Source organism: Macaca mulatta, chromosome 20 (genome assembly GCF_049350105.2).
Source record: "Macaca mulatta isolate MMU2019108-1 chromosome 20, T2T-MMU8v2.0, whole genome shotgun sequence".
Taxonomy (NCBI): domain Eukaryota; kingdom Metazoa; phylum Chordata; class Mammalia; order Primates; family Cercopithecidae; genus Macaca; species Macaca mulatta.
This window is the reverse complement of record NC_133425.1, coordinates 21,067,395-21,093,292: the sequence shown is the minus strand read 5'-3', so window position 1 is coordinate 21,093,292 and position 25,898 is coordinate 21,067,395. Positions and strand designations below refer to the sequence as shown.

The window sequence follows — 25,898 nt, the reverse complement described above, 5'->3', positions numbered from 1 at the left end:
TTATGATTACATCGTAATACATAATGAAATAATTACACAACTTACCATAATGTAGAATCAGTGGGAGCCCTGAGCTTGTTTTCCTGCAACTAGACAGGCCCAACTGCGGGTGATGGGAGACAGTGACAGATCATCAGGCATTAGATTCCCATAAAGATCGTGCAACCTAGATCCCTTGCATGTACAGTTCACACGAGGGTTCACGCTCCTATGAGAATCTAATGCTGCTGCTGATCTGACAGGTGAAGCTCAGGCAGCAATGCTCACTCCTGCTGCTCACCTCCTGCTGTACGGCCTGGTTCCTAACAGGCCAAGGACCGGTACTGGTTGGGGACCCCTGGTGTAAACTCACTCCATGAGGTCCTGCATGATGAGGCTGAGCCATGCTGACATCATTCTTTTCCTTAAACACATTAAGCTTCTTCCCATCTCTAGGCCTTTGGGATACTGTGCCCTCTGCCAGGCACACCCTCCCTGTGTGCTTGGCATAGTGACAACTCATGCTTTGGTTCAAACAGAAGAAATCTCTGATTGCTGTGGCATGCTTTAGCATGCTCTCCCAATTACTTATCACCCTTTTACTTCTCTTCAGTGCCCTTGGTCTTATATTTTGTTTATTTGTTGTAGCAAGGTAGACTACTAAGGACCCTAGTAAGAACCCTGAAGGCAGGGCCCATGGTCCCCTCTGTGGTTTACCTGCCCTTGGGTGATCCCCTCCTCATGAGAGTGGGTGGTGGTTCCTGGGACTCGTTTCTAACCAGTAGAACATGGATAAAGTGATCCAATGTTCGTGATTGTGCATGCATGATTACGTTCCCTAAGAATGTAATGTCTATCTTGCTGAGAGGCTCTCCCTTGATGGCTTTGAAGAAGCCGTTGGCCACGCTGAGCTGTCATGGGGAGAGGAATGTGCATCAAGGAACTGAGAGCTTAAGTCCTGTTGCCAGGTGGATGCTGCCAACAACCATGCAAGCTTGGAATGTGGTCCTTCCCCAGTTGGATGCCAAATGAGAACACAGCCCTGATGACACCGTGATCACAGGCTTACAAAAGATCTAGCCAAGCCATACCTGGAACCCTAACACATGAAGAATGTGAGATAAGAAATGCCTGTTCTTTTAAGCCAATAGTTGGTGGTAAACTGTTACAGATAACTAGTAACAGATAACTAATATGCTTGCTCACTCACTCTTGCATTAGAAAGAAAACTTCAGGAGGGAGAACAGGGACCCTTGCATTCTTCATTATTAAAGCTGCAGAACTCAGCTGGGTAGACAGCATAGAGAGATAATATCAGACACTTGCATGAATAAAGGAAACATCCAATAAACAGTAAATGTTAATATTGATAGTTATATTAATAGTGGGCTGATCTATTGCCTCCCCTGTTTCTTGAATGGAGACCATCCTAGCCCTGTCCCATCTGCATATCCCATCCTCCTAGCCACTGTGACTGGTCTGGGGTCACTCACATGACCCAAGTCTGTCCAATCAGAGCCAAACCCAGAATATTTGTATATACTATTGAGAAAAAGCAGTTTTCTTGCACAGGATGGAGCTCCTAAGACCTCCACAAGGAGCGGGACTGCCTGCAAAAGCAGCTTACACTGAGGAAAGCTGTACTGAGAGATGAGAGGTGAGAGATGCCTAATGACACCACCTGAGCCCCTGGAATCGGCAGCACCTCAAGATCTACCCCTTGGCTTTTTGGTTGAGTGAAACTAATCCTTCTCCCCACCACCCCTCTTTTTAAAGTAATGTGGAATTGGGTGTCTATCACGAGCAACTTAAAAAATCCCTATTACCCAGCACCAGTCATGAAACTGACAGAGGAATAGGCAGGTCTGATGTATGCAGCAGAAGGGAAAAAGAGTAAAGGAAAAAAGCCCACCCAAATAAATACTGAATGAAATTCCACAGCAAATAAACCACTCAATAATTCCACTGGAAATCCCATAGGAAGTTTTATTTTTACTTTCTAGTCCTTTAGCATTGGCTTAGGCTGGGCACGGTGGCTCACGCCTGTAATCCCAGCACTTTGGAAGGCTGAGGTGGGTGGATCACCTGAGGTCGGGAGTTCGACACCAGCCTGACCAACATGGTGAAACCCCATCTGTACTAAAAAAAAACACACAAAAAAAAAACTAGCCGGGCACAGTGGCTGGTGCCACTTGGGAGGCTGAGGCAGGAGACTTGCTTGAACCTGGAAGTCGGAGGTTGCAGTGAGCCGAGACTGCACCATTGCACTGCACCCTGGGCAATAAGAGGGAAACTCCATCTCAAAAAAAAAAAAAAACAAAAAACAAAAAAAGAAAGAAATGACTTAACAGGACAAGCTCTTTAAAACAATACAAAAGTACCAAGTGCAAATATGTAAAAGATTAACAGCACTTAACAGTACTCAACAGTAACAGTGGAAACTACACCTTTACACTTTTTTGAAAATACTCTTGGCCACAACGTTACATTTGGACTCTATTTTCCAACTTGGAGAGGCCAAATGTTGCTGTTCTTTCTGATAAAAAGCAAATACCATAGAAGGGCTTGTTCTGTTTTGGATTTTTTTTTTCCCATCTTGTTTCACATGAGTGAAAAAATTAACAGCTGCCCTCATTTCTGAAAACAAAAAACTATAAACAACCACTGTTGCTCCCAATGGGACCATTCGACATAAGCCCTGAGGCTTTGGGGTCAATGGGCTACAGTCTAGAAGCCCAGGACCCTGCCAAGGTCAAGTCTGCATATTTGGGGCAGGGTGAGCTGTTGAACCATCGCATTTCTCTGCTGCTTCTTTACATGGGAACCAACACAAGAACAACACAATCCCTAAATTGGCTGCTGCAGGATCCTACAAATAAGTGAAAAAGCGAGAGGACACAGCCAAGGAGTGCTTGCTACCCAGCCCCCTTCTTCTGAGCCATAATCCCAAGGGGTGAGTATGATCCAGCAGTACTTGAAAAGAAGCCCGGCCTCTGAGCAGCCACTCATTCCTGGTAAAGCCCCTCGAAGTCTGCAGACTTCATGGCTGGCAGAAAGTCACCACTGGTGTTTTGCTGTATCAGTGGTCTGTCGGATAATAAGAAGAGACGGTTAGCTCTAGGTCCTCGGTAAAGAGAAACGTTGGAAGTGTGCATAGCTGAATACATGATGTTCTTTTTCCTGATTTATTTTTAGCTGCTTCTTGCAACCACACCAGGCCTATGCCCATTATACAGATGAAGAAACTGAGGGCACAGGAAGTTAAAATGACCAGGTTAGGAGTATGGTTACAGCCCCTTTTCCATCTTCTAATTTGGATATTTATTATGTTTTTCTTAATTATCTGTGTCCTCACAACAACCCAGTGAGAATGGTAGATTAAGAGTAGCTATTTTGTCTAGTTAACCAATGGACAAAAACTGAAATCAGAGAAGTCAAGCAGCCTGTTCCAAGACCACACAGCTAAAAAACATGCCAGGGTGGGGATTCAGACCATATCTTCTGATTTCAATTAGTTTCTTGACACCTTCCATGGAAAGGAGTTTGGGGGGAGGATTGTATTAGTCAATTCTCACGTTGCTAATAAAGACCTGAGACTGGGTAATTTATAAAGAAAATGAGGTTTCATGGACTCACAATTCCACGTGGCTGGGGAGGCCTCACAATCATGGTGGAAGGCAAAGGAAGATCAGGGGCACTTCTTACATGGTGGCAGGCAAGACAGCATGTGCAAGGGACATGCCCTTTATAAAACCATCACATTTCGTGAGCCTTATTCACTATCACGAGAATAGCAACCATGGGAAAAACTCACCCCATGATTCAATTACCTCCTACCAGGTCCCTCCCATGACATGCAGGGATTATAGGAGCTACAATTCAAGATGAAATTTGGGTGGGGACACAACCAAACCATATCGGGGGGAAAGGAAGAGAAACCAGTATTCTTCAGTCCTTGTGACTGTCAGAAGGCTGTGAGAGAGGAAGTAGTGCTATTGATATTAACTCAATTGGATCCATGGTTTATCTTTGAATTTCAAAAAGCTTTGCCATCATTGACACCCCACTGTGGAAAACCGTAGCACACACTAGAGTGTGGCCGACCAGGAGATATTTCCCAAACCCTTCTCCTTACAAGTTTATGCTACAGAAGATGACACAGCTGAACATTCCCAGCTTAGAGTGGGGATATGCTTTGGATGTCTGTCCCCTCTAAATCTCAAGTTGAAATGTGATCACCAGTGTTGGAGGTGGGGCTTGGTAGGGAGTGTTTGGGTCTTGAGGGTGGATCCCTCATGAATAGCTTGGTGCCATCCTTAGGGAATGACTGACTTCTTGCCCTGAGTTCATGCAAGATCCGGTTGTTTAAAAGAGTGTGGCACCTCCTTCCTCTCTCTCTTGGTCCTGCTCTCACCATGTGACACTGTCTCCCCTTCACCTTCCACCATGATAGGAAGCCTCCCGGGCCCTCACCAGAAGCAAATGTCAGCACCATGTTCCCTGTATAGCCTGCAGAACCATGAGCCAAAATAAACCTCTTTTCCTTGTAAATTACCCCATCTCAGATATTTCTTTAGAGCAATACAAAAACAGACTAACACAAGTGGCCATCTGACAAAGTTCTAGTCAATGAAGTCTTTTGAAAGTATAGTGATGAGAGGTCCTGAGAAATCTTTTACTCACATTGTAAAAAGGGTCAGACTCATTTTTTTTTCTCCTTTTATCCTGCCTTGAAGGTAGCTGGTGCACCTGGAGCTGCAGCAGCTATCTTGTGGCCATGAGGTAGGAAACCAATGAGCTAAGGATGGCAACACAGTAAGGCAAAAGGTGCCTGGTATGTTGATACCACACAGCAGCTGCACCAGCCCTGGGCTGTCTCCAGTTTTTCATTAAGCAATTAAAAAAAAAGTTCCCTGTGTGTTTAAACTAGTATCTACTTTGGTTTTTCTCGTTATTTGCCACCTAAACCATTCCTCCCTCATAACAAAAAACTAAGAAGCTTTTCCTTTTCTCAGTAAAGATATAAGAAAGCTAGTTATGCTCAGGCTGGTTTGGAAGATTATGATATGGGGCAGTGAGTTTGGTGGCTCTACAAATAAACACAGCCGCCCAGGGCCCCTTCTTCTCCCAGGTTGCAGGCCCTGGGAGGTCTCGCTGTCTCCATAACAAAGCAGTGTGGTTTTGCCCCTCAGAGGCTAGCTGATCTACACAGGACGCAGGTCAGTGTATTTGATCTACATATTGTTTAGTTGATTTTCACATGTAAGGGAAACTTTTGTTTCCTTTTTCTTTTCTTTTTAAAAAATTTAAGCCATATATTATCTTTCATGTTTTAGGGCCAAAATTCCATTAAATCATGAAATAAATTGTATAGCTCCTCTTCCCCCCACTCCATGCTTTCGATCATTTAATGAGGGAGTTATCTTTTTTTTGAGTTATAAAGAATTCACTAATGCAGGCTGGGCACAGTGGCTCACACCTATAATCCCAGCACCTTGGGAGGCTGAGGCGGGTGGATCACTTGAGCTCAGGAGTTCGAGATCAGCCTGACCAACATGGTGAAACCCCACCTCTACTAACAATACAAAAATTAGCCATGCATGGTGGTGCACACCTATAATCCCAGCTACTTGGGAGGCTGAGGCAGAAGAATTGCTTGAACCCAGAAAGGAGAGGTTGCAGTGGGCCAAGATCAAGCTACTGCACTCCAGCCTGGGTGAGAGTGAGACTCGTCTCAAAAAAAAAAAAAAAAAGAATTCGCTAATGCAAGGGTTCTCAGATGAAAACCATGTTCACAATAACATGACCTAATTACATGCCTTTTTCACTCACATTCTCTCACAAGGGAACAGTGCAATTTTTCAAAGTATATTTGGAAGATCTGCATGATTCAATGAACCAATATTCTCCCAATGACCAAGGGGTAAAGTTACAAAATCATGCATGATAAAGATCAATTTGAAGTGTGAGATAGACCTGCAGATTTCGATAAAATAAGAGTATAAAAATTTCACATTTCATCTAACCTTTAAAAAACTACCACTTATGGAGTTTTGGTGTACTATCATAGAATATCCACAATCGTTTAAAAAAGCTTTGCCTTCCTTTCCCAACCACACATTGAGTGATGCTGAGTCTTCTTCAGATACTTCAAACAGAACAACATAGTACAACAGAATGAATGCAGCCACACAAACGAGAAGCCAGCTGACAACTGTTAAGGCAGCTATGAAAGAGATTTGTAAAATGTAAAACCATACCACTCACAACTTTCATTTTCTTTTGGAAAATATAGTTACTTTTCATTAAAATTTGTTATTTATATTAACAGGTAATATTGCTCCTTTTAAATGAATAGATATTTTTAAAATTTATGTTATGATTTCTAATAGAATCATTATTTCAGAACAAGGAACACTGAGGAAGAAAATTTTTAAAAAAGAAATAATTATTAATACTTTTTTTATTTTTCAGACACAGTCTAGCTCTGTCACCCAGGCTGGAGTGCAGTGGTACAATCATAGCTCACTGCACCCCCAACCTCCCAGGCTCAGGCCATCCTCCCTCCTCAACCTCTTGAGTAGCTGGGACCACAGGCATGCACCACTATGCCCAGCTAATATTTAATTTGATTGAATGTAATTTATGTTATGTTTAATTTATTTTATTTTATTTTATATAGTTTTATGTCATGTTAGTTATTTATTTTATTTTATATTTCACCTCATTTCATTTGTTTTTTGAGATAGGGTCTTGCTCTGTTGCCCAGGCTGGAGTGTAGTGGTGTGATCACAGCTCACTGCAGCCTTGAACTCCTGGGCCCAAATGATCCTCCCATCTCAGCCTCCTGAGTAGCCAGGACTACAGGCATGCACCACCACACCTGGATAATTTTTGTATTTTTTTGTAGAGATGTGATCTTGCCATGTTGCCTAGGTTGGTCTTAAACTCCTGGCCTCAAGTGATCTTCCTCCTTGGCCTCCCAAAGTGCTATTAATACAATTAACTACATAAATAAAATCTCTTTGGAGGCCTCAATAATTTTTAAGAAGGTAAAACGTGACCTGAGAACAAAAAGCTTAAGAACCTCTGCCCACATGGAAACAATTGGTTGGCAGCAATAGGGGAGGATAAGGAGATCAAGTACAAATCCTGGATTTCTTTTTCAATTTTTTCATTGATAAGTAGGGAGTCAGATTTTGCTACCTCCTATGGCATAAATTTTTAAGAACTTACCCTATTATAGCAGGGTTCACAGGCAGGGAGGAATTTTATTTCAGAAACATCACCCTCAATATGCAAAATAGGCCAATATTTCTCCTTTCACGTCTTTTAAAATTGGGAGTGAGTCAGTGCCTCACGCCTGTATTCCCAATCTATTGAGAGGCCAGCGGGGAAGGATTGCTTGAAGCCAGGGGTTTGAGGACAGCCTGGGCAACATAGCAAGACCCCATTTTATAAGTAAAATACAAATGAACAAACAAAAGACTAAGAGCGATCAAAGCATTTATGAAAAGGTGAACATGACTCCAGGGATATCAATTAAGCAATCCTATGAGAGCCATCCTTGAGCAATTTTATATTACACCCACTTCACCCTTTATTTTTCAACATAGGAATAATAACAGGATAACCTTTTGGTAAGGAGTTCAAGGGCTGTTTTGTAGAAAAACAAAACTCAGGATATCGGTTCTTATGGAACAATGGTTGGCCAAATCCAGCAAGCTGTCTGTCTTTGTAAATAAACTTTTATTGGAACACAGCCATGCCCATTCATTTACTTCCTGGTCTGCGCTGCCTTCATGCTACAGCAACAGAATTGACTAACTGCAATAGAGACCATATTACTTACTAAATACTTGCTATCTGGCCCTTTCCAGAAATTGCCAACTCCTGTTTTAGACAGTCACTCTGTATCCTGATTAAGAGGGCTTTGGAATTAACTGACCTGGATTTAAGTCCCTTCTGTGCTACTCTCAGCTTAAGGGACTTGGCTTAATTTTCCTTATAATAGAAAGGGGCTAAATTGTAAGGATGACATAAGATAAGGCCTGGAAAGTGTTTAAGAGAGTCCCTGGTACAGAGCAAGTGCTCACTAGCACTATCATCAACGTAGCAGGAGCTTAAATGAAGTATGATGAACTTGGGACTTAGATTCTAAAATCAACATACAGGACAAAAAGAAAACATTAAAATAAATCTCCTTTGAAAACCCCTTAGGTGGGTGGCACATTATAGACAAACACAGAGTCTCCCAGTAAGGCCAACATAGCTGGTGTTTCCCTCCAGCATTTAAGTAGATCGCTGTTGTTTCACTCGAGGCCCCAGATGAAGTAGCTGGCATTGAAGAGCCATATTGTAGGAACAAAAATCTATATATTCAAACATGAGGCTCACACTCAGTTGGTGAGAAACTCACATTCGCAAGAGCAGAGGGGATCGACAGACTTTGGGGACAGAAGCTTCAGAGCTCCCATACTGTACCGCTTTGGGCGACAGACATGTCTGGTGGGTCATTTTTCTCCTGTGCCTCTCCGCCCCACCCCGCCAAAGAAAACCACCTAATTTGACATTTGTAAATTAAATGGACATCTTGTAAAAGGAATCAATAATACTGATAGAGTTGCTATGACAATGAAATGTGTATACCTGATGGAAAATGACAGCTATTGCTTTGTTTAAAATTCCATGGTAAATTCCACCTGATGCCTGGCATACATGGGGAACTACGAGAAACACCTGGGTCTTACAAGTTTCCTTCTGGAGATCAACTAGGATTATGGTTTTATTTGTGAAAATCCCCTCAAGTGGCAGATTAAATTACTCAGCAGAGTGTGCTGGCTCACGCCTGTGGTCCCTGCACTTTGGGAGGCGGAGGCAGGAGGACTGCTTGAGCCCAGGAGTTAGAGAACAGCCTGGGCAACATAGCAAGACCCTGTCTCTACAAAAAATAAAAAATATTAAAATTAGCCGGGCATGATGGCATGCACCTGTAGCCCCAGCTACTTGGGAGGCTGAGGCAGAAGAACTGCTTGAGCCTGGGAGGTTGAGGCTGCAGTGAGCTATGTTCATGCCACTGCACTCCAGCCTGAGTGACAGAGTGAAGCCTTGTCTCAAAAACAAAAAAAGTAGAAAGATTAAAAAAATAAATTATTCCATGGACATGTATTTACCTGGGAGAAAACCAGTAGTTGATGAGGCTGGAGACCACTACATAGGATGCTATCATCATCCCCGACATGACGAGTGACACGAAGCCCAAACCACAGAGGATGCAAAGCAGTGAGAGGCCACCCACAGCAATGACCAATCCTAGGAGGAGAACGTGGTTAGGAGAAGCATTCATCTCAAACAGGTTGAAAACTGGCAGACCCCGGGGTCAGTGCGTTTAAAATAACGACAGCTAACTCAGATTATTAAAGTAAGGAGATTTCCCACAAAAACCCAGATTTCTGGCATCACTTAAAAAAAGGAGGTGATATGGGCACCTGAGTGGGCATCGAACCATGGCAGCAACTGGCTGGCCTTCCTATTGCCTCCAGTCCCCACAGTTCCCAAACTGCATCACACATGGGCCGCTTTGCTCATTTTGTCTTTTTTTTATTTTCTTTTTTGAGATGCAGTCTTGCTCTGCCTCCCAGGCTGGAGTGCAGTGGCGCGATTTCAGCTCACTGCTACCTCCGCCTCCCAGGTTCAAGCGATTCCCGGCTTCAGCCTCCTGATGAGCTGGGATTACAGGCGCCCACCACCATGCCCAGCTAATTTTTGTATTTTTAGAGGAGATGGGGTTTCACTATGTTGGCCAGGCTGGTCTTGAACTCCTGACCTCAAGTGATCCACCCGCCTCGGCCTCCCAAAGTGCTGGGATTACAGGTGTGAGCCACCGCAACCAGCCTGCTCATTTTGTCTTGCCCGTAGGTGTTGGAGTTTGAGATTCCTTTATCCTCAAGGTCAAAAATGGACTTCCAAAGGGATCCCCCCGAGGAGTCAGCCAAGGCAGTACTGGGAGAGGTAAATTATCTCCAATGTCTCAAACTGCATAATAAATGCCATCATTTACACTTACTTACAAGCTATAGGCTAAAGCAAAATCTAAATGCAGTTTTTGATGGCATCCTTGAAAATCCAGCCTGTCAACTATCTCATTTTAATCTTAAGGTCTGATTGGTCATTTTTATGGAGCATTTTAAATGCCATTTTAATATACCATTCCCATTCTGAATGGGAATATTAATGAATTACCATCTAATACGTCCAAAGAAAATACATTTTTTCATAATGTGGGGTCTGTGGGAGGAAAAGAATAAAAGGTACAAGGAAAAGATCATGAAGAACAAATAACATGGCAAGTATCGTACGGCTGACATCCTTCCCTTTGCTTTGCGAGTGGCCAGTTAGCCCAGTACTCCTCCCACAGCCACAATGATGGTTTCAGGGAGGGACCCTGAAAAGGCTGGAAGGAAGGGAACATCAACAGATGTGCTGCCTTTTCATAAAGATTTGCAAAATTTTACATCAGTGTTTTTCAAAGTGTGGCACCAACCACCTGCATCAGAATCAGGTGCATCAAGGAAGCTTGTGAAAAATTCAGATTTCTAAACCCCACTCCAGACCTACTAAAATAGCACTCTCTGGATGAGGCCTGGAAGTCTGCATTTTCTTTCTCTTTTTTCTTTTTTTTAAGACACAGAGTCTTGCTCTGTTGCCCAGGCTGGAGTGCAGTGGTATGATCATAGCTCACTACAGCCTCAACTGCCTGGGCTCAAGCGATCCTCTCACCTCAGCCTCCTGAGTAGCTGGGACTACAGACACACACCACTTCTTTCTTTCTTTCCTTTCTTCTTTTCTTTCTTCCTTCCTTCCTTCCTTCCCTGCTTCCCTGCTTCCCTTCTTTCTTTCCTTCCTTCCCTCCCTCCCTCCTTCCCTCCCTCCCTCCTTCCCTCCTTCCTTCCTTCCTTCTTGAGACAGGGTCTCACTCTTGTCACCCAGGCTAGAATGCAATGGTGCAATCTTGGCTCACTGCAACCTCCACCTCCCAGGCTCAAGGGATTCTACTGTCTCAGCCTCCCGAGTAGCTGGGATTACAGGTGCCCGCCACCATGCCCAGCTAATTTTTTTGTATTTTTAGTAGACACGGGGTTTCACCACGTTGGCCAGGCTGGTCACGAACTCCTGACCTCAGGTGATCTGCCCTCCTCAGCCTCCCAAAGTGTTGGGATTACAGGCGTGAGCCACCGTGCCTGGCCTCCTTTTTTTTTTTTTTTAAGAGATAGAGGGGAATCTTGCTATGTTGCCCAGGATGGTCTTGAACTCCTGGTCTCAAGAGATCCAAAGTTGGTATTTTGATAAAGGAAGTAAGATTTATACACACTCAGAGCTGGGTGCAGTGGCTCACACCTGTAATCCCAGCACTTTGGGAGGCTGACGTGGGCAGATCACTTGAGGTCAGGAGTTCAAGACCATCCTGGCCAACATGGCGAAACTTCATCTCTACTAAAACTATAAAAATTAGTCGGGCATGGTGGGGCATGCCTGTAATCCCAGCTACTTGGGAGGCTGAGGCAGGAGAATTGCTTGAACCCGGGAGGCAGAGGTTGCAGTGAGCTGAGATCATGTCACTGCATTCCAGGCTGAGCAACACAGCGAGACTCCATCTAGAAAAACAAAAAGATTTAAATATACTCAGCTTCAAGAACCACTATTCTAGAGGCTTTGCACATGCTGTTCTCCTGTCCAAAAGGCCCTTCCTTGCCCACCCTGAGGCAAAGTTGTTATACATCTTTAAAGTCTTGTCTGCTGTAAAGCTTTGCATGTACCACCAAAATGTAATGGCTCTCTCCTTTCTCTGTAAATTTCCTTTCTTATGGTACTCATTCATTCCTCCACCCATTCATTCATGCATTCACCCATCTATCCTTCAACATTTACTCAAAAACCACTCTGCCAGACTGTATTTGGCTCATCCACTGACCATGCCTACTTTTTCCTTCAAGTGTAAACTGCTTTGTTCCTGGGGCAAATAAACAGCCCTGGGTGCTCTTAGCTCTGGGAAGCCATGGAATGGACCAGAAGTGATCACCTGACCCACTGGCCACCATCTCTTTGGCCACTTGCCTGTGGTGTGTGATCTGATTTGAAAAGGCAAAGTGAGCCAATCAGATTTGCTTTCCCAGTAATTTGAACTTAGGAATACAGGGAGAAGTTGACTGTTGGTAGTGGAACTTCAGGAAAAAGGGTGAAGGTGGTCTCCAGTACCTAGCGAGGCATCTGGCATGCAGTAGGTACCCAGTAACTTACTGTGGAATGAAAAGTCTCCCTGCTTAACAATAATAGCTAGCATTCATTGAGAAGCTACTCTGTGCCATGTATTGTGTATTGTGCTAAGGACTTTATGGAGCCATATGTTTCAATCTTCACAACAACTTTTTGAGATTGTATTATTATATCTCTATTTTACATATGAAGAATTTGAGGCCCAGAGAGGTAAACCACTTGCCCCAAATCACAGTGGTAGAGGTGGAATTTGAATGCAGACTCCAGAGTCCATGTTTTACCTACTCTGATAAGTTGCCTTGCTTGATGTGATTTTGACAAGAATGGCAGACAGCCAGGTGTGGTAACTCACGCCCATAATCCCAGCACTTTGTCAGGCAGAGGTGGGAGGATCACTTGAGCCCAGGAGTTTGAGACCAGCCTGGGAAACATAACAAGATCCCACCTCTTAAAAAAATTAAAAAATGGCAGATGCCCCAAAAGTATTGTTCTCCCAATTGAGTTATTTTCCAAGGGGGTGAATGACAGAACAGGCTACCTTCCAGTATGATGACCCCCAGCAGAGCAGCCAGGGACGTAAGTATCACGATGAGCAGGAAGAATCCAACAGGAACAGCTGACATGACAATGAACACGAGCAAGGTGAAGGCGAGAAATGGATGCCTGTCCAAGTACTGACCCACTGGAGACTTCATAAAGGCCACCACCTGTGGGCAAAGGACAAAGAGCCAGGGTTAAGCACCACATTGGAACCCCAGGTTGAATGGATTTGCCCAAGCTGTGGGAATTACAACCAGAGGTCGTAAAGCCAGAAGGCTCATGCATTAAGAAGTCACTACAGGCCGGGTGCGGTGGCTCACGCCTGTAATCCCAACACTTTGGGAGGCCAAAGAGAGCGGATTACCTGAGGTCGGGAGTTCGAGACCAGCCTGACCAACATGGTGAAACCCGTCTCTACTAAAAATACAAAATTAGTCAGGCATGGTGGTGTATGCCTGTAATCCTAGGTACTCGGGAGACTGAGGCAGGAGAATTGCTTAAACCCGGGAGGCGGAGGTTGTGGTGAGCCAAGGTCACACCATTGCACTCCATTGCACAGCCTGGGCAACACGAGCAAAACTCCGTCTCAAAAAAAGAAAAAAAAAGTCACTACAACAAGACTTCTCCCAAGACATGAGTCACCCAGACGGCGATCTTAGGCAGCTGTGGGCAGGCGGCAAGTCTGAGGTCCCCACCCAAGGTCAAGTCCTGTGAAAGGAGGAAAGACCCAGTCATGGCTCTCCGGCCAAACACACACTCTTCGGTAGACCTCTTCGGCATACGGGTGCATTGATGTAAGGTACATACCCTCTGCCTCCAGCTTTACAGCTGAGGTTCTCATAGTTGAAGCCACTCAGACACAAACAGGCTTAGCTACTTGGATCACCTAGGAGCTTGTTAGAAATACAGAATCTGGCTGGGTGTGGTGCCTCACACCTGTAATCCCAGCATTTTGAGAAGTCAAGGTGGGAAGATCGCTTGAAGCCAGGAGTTTGAGACCAGCCTGGGCAACAGAGCTAGATTCTATCTCTACAAAAAATTTAAAACTAGCTTGGCATAGCGGCACACACCCACAGTCCTAGCTACTTGGGAGGCTGAGGCGGGAGGATCACTCGAGCCCAGGAGTTTGAGGCTGCAGTGAACTATGGATTGCACCACTGCATTCCAGCCTGGGCAACAGAGGGAGATGTTGTCTCCAAAAAAAGGGGAAAAAAAAGGAAATGCAGAATCTCAGGCTCTGATGAATCAGACTCTGCCTTTTAAACAAGATTCTGCAGGTGTTGTGCATACACATTAAAGTTTGAGAAGCAATGAACTAAATCACTTGTCTAGAGTCGCACAGCCTCCAAGTGACAAAAGCTCACCATTAAAAGCTAATCACTTGTCTATTATTAAACATTAAAAGCATCATCATTATTAAAAGCATTATTAAAGTGATTAGCATTAAAAGCTAATCACTTGCTTATTATTAAGCATTAAAAATATTACTATTAAAAGCATTATTCTAATTATAATTATTATTATATAATTACTATATTAGTTATACATTATATTAGTATTAGTTATCAATATTAATATGGCATTATATATTACATTTAAATATGATAATATAAATATATATAATTTGTATAAAATTATAATATGTATTATATTATATTTATATTATATAATATTAAAAGCATTATTAAGCATTAAAAGCTAAACACTTGTCTATTATTAAGCATTAAAAGCTAATCACTTGTCTATACTTGTCTATTAAAAGCCAAGCTCAGAATTAAAAGCTAATCACTTGTCTATTATTAAGCATTAAAAGCTAATCACTTGTCTAGAGTCCTACAGCCTCCAAGTGGCAAAATCTCAGCATTAAGAGCTAAGGCCTGGCCGGGCGCGGTGGCTCACACCTGTAATTCCAGCACTTTGGAAGGCAGAGGCAGGCGGATCACCTGAGGTCAGGAGTTCAAGAACAGCCTGGCTAACATGGTGAAACCCAGTCTCTTTTAAAAACACAAAAATCAGCCAGGCGTGGTGGCCTGTGCCTGTAGTCCCAGCTACTAGCGAGGCTGAGGCACGAGAATCGCTTGAGCCTGGGAGGCGGAGGTTGCAGTGAGCCAAGATGGTGCCATTGCACTCCAGCCTGGGTGACAGAGCAAGTCTCTTTTTCTTTTTTTTGTTTGAGATGGAGTGTCACTCTTGTTGCCCAGGCTGGAGTGCAATGGCACGATCTCGGCTCACTGCAACCTCCGCATCCCGGGTTCAAGCCATTCTCCCGCCTCAGCCTTCTGAGTAGCTGGGATTACGCGCGCCCCCACCATGCCCAGCTAATTTTTGTATTTTTAGTAAAGACAGGGTTTCACTGTATTGGCCAGGTTCTTCTTGAACTCCTGACCTCAGGTGATCTGCCTACCTCGGTCTCCCAAAGTGCTGGGATTACAGGTGTGAGCCACTGCGCCTGGCTGCAAGTCTCCTTTTCAAAAAGAAAAAAAAAAAAGAAAAAAACCAAAGGGCTAAGGTTTTGGACTCAAAATGGCCAATGCTTGCAATAGCTGCCACATCAAGTAAAAATACTAAATACTTTTATGTCATCAACCTGGTTACCATAGTTGGCCACAGAATGTGACTAATGCAAGTTTATGCTGTGTTAATAAATAGTTTATTTTCCTTCACCAGGCAAAAGGAATTTTGGATCTGACTAAATGGAGGGAGACTGCTTTAATGCAGAGCTGGCCATAGGCAAATCCACAAAGATGGGTTTCCCCCTCTCCTCCTTAGGCTCCATGCTTTCTCTCCCCTCAGTACTGGCATTCTAGATCCTGTTCATGTGAAAGGTACAGAACCTCCTTCCATCATAACTGGTCCTTCCTGAGCCTCATCCCTAGGGCCTTGCAGGCCAGCAGATGAAAAGAAGACATAATTCAGGTCCCCAAGACACATGTGCTGGTTAGGAAGAAGAGTTTACCCAAGTGATTTAAACAGTGGGATTTTCAGGGCGAGTTGGAAGGCAGGAGGGGTTTGTGGTTCATGCTGAAAGAGCTAAAGTACAAGCCGCATCCTGCTTAAATAGAAGAGGCCATGCCAAGAAGCCATAGCCGTAGGTCTTGGGCTTCAGCATGGTCTCCTAAGAATTACTCTCGAGGCATGGCCAATTTCACTTCCTGCCAGGCCACAGGACGGCAAAATGCCCACTGACCTCACTGCCTCCTGCTACCCCACCATTCTGACAAAAGCCACCAAAGAGCATGCTATTCCACTTCTCTAGCCAGAGATGACTATAGCAGGAATCACCTCGGAGCTGGCACTGCCCAGCCTGGACACTCCATCATGAGTCCAGTGAGATCCTGCTGTGTTGGGGCAGCTGAAAGTGAGAGACAGGCGGAGGGGCCGTGGGACTCACCACACAGAATGTGGGCTGGTCCCTTGCGATGTGGCCTGGTCCCTTGTGCTGTCTCAGGTCCTGACTTCTTTCCAGTTCTAATCCATATGCATCCTTATTTGATGCTCCCTGTATCACCTGACCCTTACAATAAAAAGAACCACCGTGGGGAGGAGCAGATGGGCTCTCCAGGAAAGGGAGGCAGCAGTACACCAGTGAGTGTGCTGCGCCAGCGAGGGAAGGGCTGTGCAGTGGAAGGAGCTCGTGAGGCTGGGACACCAGGACACCAGACTTGCTGGCTTACCCCTGGGCTGTCCATCACAGGCCACCTGTGCCATTCAGCACTTGGAATGCTCCTCCCGTGACTGATGGCCTGGATTTCCAATTTAATTTAATTAAAATTTTAAAGCGGAGACTTGATTCAGTTGTTGGAAAAATTTTAAGTCTGTGTCAAATAGGTTGGGTATGCGAATCTATTTCACTGAATTGTAAGTTTTATAAAATCTGAATAGAGATTAAATATTTCCAGTGAAAATTTGGCATTGGAATTGAGATGTGCTCTAAGTGTATGAAAAAAACAATGCAAAATATCTCATTAATACCTTTTTATATTACCTGTTGAAATTATAGTGTTTTGGATATATGGTGTTAAATTAAGAATATATTATTAAAATTAATCTCTGGCCGGGAATGGTGGCTCACGCCTGTAATCCCAGCACTTTGGGAGGCCGAGGTGGGCAGATTACTTGAGATCTGGAGTTCACGACCAGCCTGGTCAACATGGTGAAACCCCGTTTCCAGTAAAAATACAAAAAAAATTAGGCAGAGTGATGCATGCCTGTAATCCCAGCTACTCGGGAGGCTGAGGCGGGAGAATCACTTGAACCCGGGAGTTGGAGGTTGCAGTGAGCCGAGATTGCGCCACTGTACTCCAGCCTGGGTGACAGAGCGAGACTCCATTTCAAGATAGATAGATAGATAAATTAATCTCATTTGTTTCTTTCTATGTTTTTTAATGTAACTATTAAAAAACTTAAAATTATATATGTGGCTTACATAATATTTCTGCTAGACAGCACTCATTTAAATTTCATCTAGGGAAAAAAAAAACAGGGAACAAACTGCTGTCATTTGAGCAGAACTATGACATGATTAAAGGAATGATTTAAGAAATATGAACCTAGCAATCATGTGCAAGAGGCAAGGAGAAAGATTTGCAGGAAATCAGGCAAGATATACTGATGGTCAAGTCCAGGCTGATGGCACAGAGGGAAGTGGAGAGGGAGGAGGAGATGGGTTTGAAAGTGGAATGACAAAAGAAGGAATACACAGGACTTAGGGACAGTTGGCACAGGGATATAAAAGGAAACAGGCAAGACTGTTCTACTTTAGTCCTTAAGGAATCCACCTTTTTCTTAGCCTTTTTTTTTTGAGATGCAGTTTCGCTCTGTTGTCCAGGCTGCGTGCAATGGCACGATCTTGGCTCACTGCAACTTCCACTTTGGGAACTTCCAGGTTCAGGCGATTTCTGCCTAATATTTGTATTTTTTAGTAGAGACGGAGTTTCACCATGTTGGCCAGGCTGGTCCCGAACTCCTGACCTCAAGTGATCTGCCCATCTCGGCCTCCCGAAGTGCTAGGATTACAGGCATCAGCCACCACGCCCCGCCATTCTTAGTCTTTTCTGAGTCTGGGCTCTATAATCAAAGAGAAAGTCATTCGGATATGCAAAGAGACCAAGATTCAGACAATTAAACCCAGCAATTGTCTTTTCCCAAGAAGTACAGCTGAGCTCCAGCCAGTCTGTCCCAGGAGGGGAGGACACGGTTCAACCACACCTAATAATAACAGAGAACATTCATTAAACACTCAGGTGCCAGGCACTGCTTTAAGCGCCTCCCGTGTTATTTCCTCATTTATTTCTTCCTACAATGCTACGAGGTAGGTAAAAAAGAACGACCTAACACTATTTAAACTCAGGGGAGTAGAACGTAGCAATTAACATTTCATTCTCTTGGCAACAGAGGGGGATGCGATGGAAAGATGAAAAGTGGGAGAGGTTATTATTCAGTAACACGCACTGTGATTTTCCATCACCAGCCTGGAGGTAGACACAGGTTATCCAATCTAGACTCTACAAGCACACTGCAGCACCGCAGAGCCCAGGAAGGCCAGGCCAAGACAGACTGACAAAATTACGTGCCAGGCTCTGTGCTAAAGCCTCAAACAGCATCTCAGATAATCTTCATAACAAACCTCTGAGCCTGGCAGTACTCATTTTAGAAAAGAGGAGATGGTAGCTGGGCGTGGTGGCTCACTTCTGTAATCCCAGCATTTCAGGAGGCCAAGGCAGGAGGACTGCTTGAGGCCAAGAGTTTGAGACCAGCCTCAAGGACCAGTGAGAGACCTTGTCTCTCCAAAAAATAAAATAAAACATTAGCTGAGTATGCTGGTATGCACCTGTAGTCCCAGCTACTCAGGAGGCTGAGGCTGGAGGGTTGCTTGAGACCAGGAGTTCGAGGCTACAGTAAGCCATGATCGCACCACTGTATTCCAGCATGGAAGACAGAGCAAGACTCTGTCTCAATAAAAAATAAATAAATAGTTTTTAAAAAGGAGATGGAAATTCAGTGAGCGTAAGTGACTTGCCCAAGGTCAGACAAAGGCAGTGGGCTTCTAAAGTAGGGACAATGTGGCCAGTGTTTGAGAACATGAAGGCTCCACCTGGGATGATTCAGGAGCCAGGCAAATTCCCTGGTAGGAGAATGCAAAAAACAATCAACGATTCATTATCTCTTCCTACCAGGAGAAGGGCGAAGGGTCAGGACCATCTAAAACCACTGGTGGCCAGGCGCAGTGGCTCATGCCTATAATCCCAGCACTTTGGGAGGCTGAAGTGGGTGGATTGCCTGAGGTCAGGAATTGGAGACCAGCCTGGCCAACATGGTGAGAAACCCCGTCTCTACTAAAAATACAAGAAAAAGCCGGGCGTGGTGGCTCAAGCCTGTAATCCCAGCACTTTGGGAGGCCAAGACGGGCGGATCACGAGGTCAGGAGATCGAGACCATCCTGGCTAACACAGTGAAACCCCGTCTCTACTAAAAAATACAAAAAACTAGCCGGGCGAGGTGGCGGGCGCCTGTAGTCCCAGCTACTTGGGAGGCTGAGGCAGGAGAATGGCGTGAACCCGGGAGGCGGAGCTTGCAGTGAGCTGAGATACGGCCACTGTACTCCAGCCTGGGCGACAGAGCGAGACTCCATCTCAAAAAAAAATAAAATAAAATAAAAAATACAAGAAAAAAAAAAAAAACAGGTGAGCATGACTATTAACTAAGTTCAGGCAGGGGCAGGGCGAATGCCTAGTGCAGTGCTTGGCATACAGTCAGTGCCAAGAAATATGCAGTCAATCCTTGTTACTCACAATTCCATATTTGTAAATTTGCCTCCTCACTAAAATTTATTTGTAACCTCAAAATGAATACTGGCAGTGTTTTTTGTTTTGTTTGTTTGTTTGTTTTTTGAGACGGAGTCTCGCTCTGTCACCCAGGCGGGAGTGCAGTGGCGCGATCTTGGCTCACTGCAAGCTCTGCCTCCCAGGTTCACGCCCTTCTCCTGCCTCAGCCTCCCAAGCAGCTGGGACTACAAGCATCCGCCATCATGCCTGGCTAATTTTTTCTATTTTTAGTAGAGACGGGGTTTCACCATGTTAGCCAGGATGGTCTTGATCTCCTGACCTCGTGATCCACCCACCTCGGCCTCCCAAAGTGCTGGGATTACAGGCATGAGCCACCGCACCCGGCCTGTTTTGTTTTGATTGAGACAGAGTCTTGCTGTCACCCTGCTGGAGTACGGTGGTGTGATCTTGGCTCCCTTCAACCGTCACCCCCTGGGTTCAAGCGATTCTTGTGCCTCAGCCTCCCAAGAGGCTAGGATTACAGGCACATGCCACCATACCCAGCTAATTTTTATATTTTTAGTAGAGAAGGGGTTTCATCATGTTGGCCAGGCTCATCTTGAACTTCTGGCTCCAGGGATCCACCTGCCTCGATGTCCCAAAGTGCTGGGATTACAGGCGTGAACAACCGCGCCTGGCCCACAGTGCTTTTGGGGTCATCAGTGGACATGTCCACAACAGCAAAAGACGGAGTCACCTACCATGTACATTCCCAGTTGAGGTCAAGCAAGGTGACACTGAGCCTTCCTGTTTCGTCCTTTAAATGAGTGTCATTGTGGTCTATTTAGTGCCACGTTTATGCTTTAAGTTGGTGATTTCACCATTGAAAATGGTCCCCAAGTTTAGTGCTGAAGTGTTCTCTAGCATTTCTAAGCATGAGAAGGCTGTGATGTGTCTTATGGAGAAAATACACATTGTGTGATTAGCTTTGTTTAAGACATGAGTCACAGTACCATTGTTGGCCCTGAGTTCAATGTTAATGATCAACGATATATACTAACATGTCTTTAAACAGAAATACACAGAAAACGAGGTTATGTACTGATCAGTTGACAAAAATGTTGTGGCAGAGGCCCACAGCAACTGAATCCTGTATTTCCCCTAGGAGTGATGGTTTGGTATGTGCTAATTCGATGTCTGCAGTAACTTTACAGAACGTAACGACCATGGTTAATGAGAATCAGCTGTAAATGTGGAACGGCAGGAGAACCCTTCTTACTGAGCTAACTTTTAATAACAAGAGTCCCCGCCAGCTGGCGAGAAAGCTGCTTGTCCAATTTAAAAATAGCTTGGTAAATCCACAAAGAGTGCCAGATAAATTCTGGAGCAAGTCCAGAATTTATTGTTGTAGACTGCAAAGAAGCATCTCTTCAAGTAGCTCTGCTGTGCTATCCAATACAAACAACAAAAATACATCACAAAACGGTTCATTTTGTTGCATATACATATGTATTTTTATAGGTATATTACGTAGAAAAAAGATCTAGAATGACATACAAAATGTTAACAGTATTATCTCTGAAAACTCTTTTCCCTGACACAATGCTGAAAGACATATAGAAGAAAGCAATAAGGATAAATATGCAAGAAGACAATATACTATCTGAATTCCCATTGCCACTGAGTGGCTACTGAATACCAAAAAGTGGCTAACTCAAATTGAAATGTACTAGAAGTGTAAAATACACACAGGGTTTCAAAGAGGGAGTACGAAAAAGAAGGTACAATGTCTCAAGAACCTTTTTTCATTAATAATTTTGTATAAATGATTACATGTTGAAATATTTTTGATATCTTAGGTTAAATAAAAACATTATTAAAAATAATTTTTGTTGTTGTTGTTGGAGACGGAGTCTCACTCTGTCACCCAGGCTAGAGTGCAGTGGCACAATCTTGGCTCACTGCAACCTCTGCCTCCCGGGTTCAAGTGATTCTCCTGCCTCAGCCTCCTGAGTAGCTGGGACTACAGGCGCTCACCATCACTCCTGCTGATTTTTGTATTTTTAATAGAGACAGGGTTTTACCGTGTTGGCCAGGCTAGTCTCGAACTTCTGATCTCAAGTGATCCACCCACCTCAGCCTCCCAAAGTGTGAGGATCACAGGTGGGAGCCACCGTGCCCAGCCAAAATTAATTTTACCTATTTCTTTTTACTTCTTAAATGTGACTACTAGAAAAATTTTAAATTACATATGTGGCTCACATCATTATTTCTATTGGAGCTGGATTCCTAGTGGAACACTGAACTTAAATCTTGAAGTAGGCTTTGTCTCTCATTTTCAGGGTAACAGATAGGGCAAAAATCACAACAAAACCAAACAAACAAACGAAAAAAAATAAAAAGGATGGTATCTGTGGCACAGACTTCTTTATCCAGCTAAAGAACTACATTTGCCATTAGTGGCAAATGACTCAATTTTGGCTTAAGAGATGTAATTGGAAGTGTTGTGTGTGACTCCCAGGAAGTCTCCTTAAATTGGAGGTGGCTTGTACATCTCTTTTCCCCCTCTCCTCAAATCCTGTTGCCTGGAACATGGATACAATGGCTGATGCTCTTGCAGTCATCGCAGACAAGGAGTTTGAAGGTCACAGCATAGACATGGCAGGGTGGTAAGCCAGAAAGATTCTTGACTTACCTCCAAATTTCTTCTACTGGAGAAAGAAATAACTTTCTATCTTGTTTACGCTAGTGTTATATTGGGATTTTCCATTATACACAGTGATTGGAAACTGACCTTTGAATTATTCTGGAAGGAGTCTATCAGCAGAGACAGCTTCTTCTGCAGTTCTTGCAAGTTCCTTGAGATACTCCGGAGCTCCTCTTTTGCCATTCTGAAGCTCACTTCAATCTCTTTGGGGATGAATTCTCCTACCGGTAAATTCTCCAGTGCAGCCCACGGTCCAGTCTCTCATGTCGTCCTGTCTCTTGCTGTTACCAGAGGAAACAAAAGCCGTTAGTGGTCTTCATCCAGCTGGTTCGACGAGAGCTTCTACCATCCTCATACCTTGATGGCAGGCATGTAGATGGAGGGTAACCTGGCAATATTCACAACAATTTCAGATTGCACACACTTCAATCCAGGAATTTATCGTCCAGGAACATGATGGAAATAATCCAACAGGTATCTCAAAATGTACTAAAAGGCCGTGCATTTCCTCCCCGTTTATAACATATAATGACCAGCAAAACATTGGAAAGGAGCTAACTGTAGTTCCATTAGGAGAAAATGGGTTAAAGAATTATAAATTCAGTCATTAAAATGATAGCGTGACTGTTTCGTGATGTGAAAAGATATTTATAATTAAAAAAAAGATAAAATGTTAACAGTATTATTTCTGACAGCTTATGTTTATTTTTTAGCTTGACAAAATGCTGAAAATACACAGAAAGCAAGAAAGCTGAATACACTATTTCAAATCTCATTTCCTTTTATTTTCCCTCAAAAGCTTTCCTTGTACAACAGCAGCCTTGGCCTATTTCTCTTCTTTATTACTGTGCAGGTTGGCTCCCAATTCCATCATTCCATACATCATCATCTATTTACTTTCGGGTAAGTCTATCCCCACTAAGGAGAGCTGCGCCTCGGGGGCAGACCTCACCACAATAATTATACTCTAACTAAACTGCTTGGAATTTTGAGGGGTGTCCCAATCTCACACAATTTTTACTTATTTTTAATAAAGATAATTGGTTAAATTAGATATATTTTTTAACCCTTGCTGAGTTTTCAAATATAAAAAACAATCATTCTTATTTTATATTTCCCAGAACTGGCTGGACACACAGATATGTTTTCCATTTTTCCTTTTAAACTGACCTCCTGACCTACAGTACAAATGCTTAAAAGATTCTGCCCGCGTGGCCAAAATTAACTGAGAGATCATCACAGTTATTTATCATATTGAACATCCCACATGCTAATTGCATTAGTTACAGGGGGTAATTTTATCTACTACTAAGCTGTATAGGGTCTCCTATGCAAATTAAAGTGCATTTTAATCATCCCAGCTAGACATTCTCTGCTACTTTCCTTGTGTAAAACAAGAAACCCTTTGGAGGTGGAAGTTGAGGAGGGGACTAATCCCACCACCCCACATTCTCTCTCTGAAGCTGCCTCTGGCATAGATCTTGAACTCGGGATGTTCCCAGCACTCAGTTCCCGTAATCTCATCTCTGCAGCAAGCTGAAACAAGCCCAGTTCTCCCTACAGGTCTCCTTTGGCCTGGGAGCCTCGAGTGCCACCCAGACCGGTTTGGGGAGTCCGATGGGAGAGTGCGTGGGGAGAATGCCATCGGCCACAGCCTTCAAATGCGTCTACCTGGCCACCAATTCCCAGACCCCCTGGTCACTCACTCCTCGGAGGGGCCTCCCCAGCCACACAGGTGTCTCCCGAGAAGGGAAAGCGTGGACCAAGGAGTGCCCCGCCTTCTTCACGCCTGGGGGACTGGGCCAGGCCAACACCAGCCAACCCTCTCCCCTTCCAAGGCTCCAAATAAATCTCCTGGCTCTCCCACCCCCGAATCTCCAGGAGCAAACGGCTACCTCGAAAGTTCCAGCTGGGAGGAGGGGTCACATCTCTGGTTGGGGGATGGGAGCTGCAGGGCGCCACGAGCTTACGCTGGCCGCCCCTCCCCATCTGGGCCCAGCCTTTCAGCCTTCAAAAGTCAGGGAGACCCAAGGAGAGGAGGAAAGGAGTGAAGTGCAGGTGGAGAGGGGTTCCGCGTCCCAGAAGGCACAGAGGCTGAATAATGGGAACTCAGAGGGGCGTCGAGTACTTTGTTATTACAAAGAGAAGCCCCCTTTGATACTTGCAGATCTCTCTGCAGTGACGGGGAAGGGGACCTCGGTGGAGAAGAGGGGCTGGATGGCGAGGAGGGCGCCCGTTTTCAATAATCCTTGGGCGGTTTGCCTCGACGTCTTCCCCAGGTTCCCCAGAAAGGGGCACAGTCTCGGTGTGTGGTGGTGCTAGCTACCATTTTACCTAATCTAGTAGTGTGTGTGTGTTGGGGGGTGGCGGGGTGAGTGTGCTTTGAGGGGTGGGGAGGAATCGTGTCTCCTCGTGCGCTCCCAGCCCCGTCCCGGTGACTCACAGGCAGGAGACGCCCCTTATACTAACCCCGGAGCAGAAAGCTACGGGGCGTGGGACCCCGATTGCGCGCTCACGCCGTCGCCTCCGAGCTCCTCCACTGTCCCCGCCCGGCGAGAGGGGTCTAGCCACCCGGGGCACCCGGACCACCACCCCCAAGCTCCGAGCTCTCACCTGCTCTTGGCGGCCGAGCAGCCCCCACCGCGTTTGCAGGCGGAGCGAAGAGAGGCAGGAGGAGGAGCAAGAGGAGGAAGGAAAGAGCGTCCCGGGAGTGAAGCCAGAGCCGCCTGCCTCCGCCCCTTGGCCCGGGCACCGCCCCTCGGCTCTGCTCCGCTGGGCTCGCCCCGCCCGTGGCCGGAAGGATCCGGCAAAAGCGCGCCAAGGTCTCGCGCCCAAGCCTGTGCCGGCGCGCTCGCTCCCACTGGCTTTCGGAGCCACTGGAGACACGCCCGGAGAGGTTGACAGATGAGGAAACTGAGGCTCAGAGAGTGTCCCTTCCCACACGACTGGCTTGGAGTGAGAAAGTTCAGACCACCTTCAAGACAGGCCGACTGGCAGCTGAGAACGAGTTTTCCAGGGGTCTCAGGGTTTCCCCTTCCGTATCCCTAAAACCAGCTGCTCTGGAACGTCTCTGGAGCTCAAGACACACGAGATGAAGTATCACCCTGACTGGAAGTTTTTAACCATGACTCCTCAAATGCAAATGTCATAAGCCAGTGAGATCCTTTCAGATGGATTAGATCTCCATTTTACACATGAGAAAGTCCAGGCTGAGAGAGGCAAGGTAAATCAACCCCAATTCCTCAGTTTGCAAGGATCCAAGTGGGAGCAGGAACCCGTGTTTCCCCTGACCCCAAATCTGCCCCATAGAGTAAGATTTCTGAATATTATGCTATTGACATTTGGGGTGGGATAATTCTGTGTTTCTGAGCTGTGGATTGTAGAATGTTTAGCAACATCCTGGCCTCTACCCATTAGATGCCAGTTACAAGGCCCCCGCGCCCCCCAACCTCCAGTTGTGTCTCAAAATATTGCCAAATGTCCCCTGGGGCATTACAAGACCACTGCCCCCCCAACCTCCAGTTGTATCTCAAAATATTGCCAAATGTCCCCTGGGAGGTCCCATCATCCCAAGTTGAGAACCACTGCCGTAGAGCATGATGGCAACTTACTGTGTCATGGCTTCAACCATAATT

General features: G+C 45.0%; 2 protein-coding genes across 2 annotated transcripts in view; one reads left to right on the top strand and one right to left on the bottom strand.

Annotated features, from left to right (window-relative positions):
- Positions 1-1,939: 1,939 nt before the first annotated feature.
- LDAF1 (lipid droplet assembly factor 1) lies at positions 1,940-24,930 on the bottom strand. The gene is given in 7 exon segments (XM_077986461.1): positions 1,940-3,066; positions 9,153-9,291; positions 12,791-12,959; positions 16,075-16,111; positions 16,113-16,144; positions 22,351-22,544; positions 24,877-24,930. Coding segments are annotated over 6 exon segments (555 nt in total). The 5' UTR covers positions 22,447-22,544; positions 24,877-24,930; the 3' UTR covers positions 1,940-2,984.
- Positions 24,931-25,234: 304 nt separating this feature from the next.
- Positions 25,235-25,898, top strand: part of DNAH3 (dynein axonemal heavy chain 3) — a 212,967-nt gene continuing 212,303 nt past the window's right edge. Inside the window, exon 1 of the mRNA XM_077986427.1 lies at positions 25,235-25,486. The gene's annotated coding sequence lies outside the window, so the exon portion shown is untranslated. The remainder of the gene's footprint in view (positions 25,487-25,898) is intronic.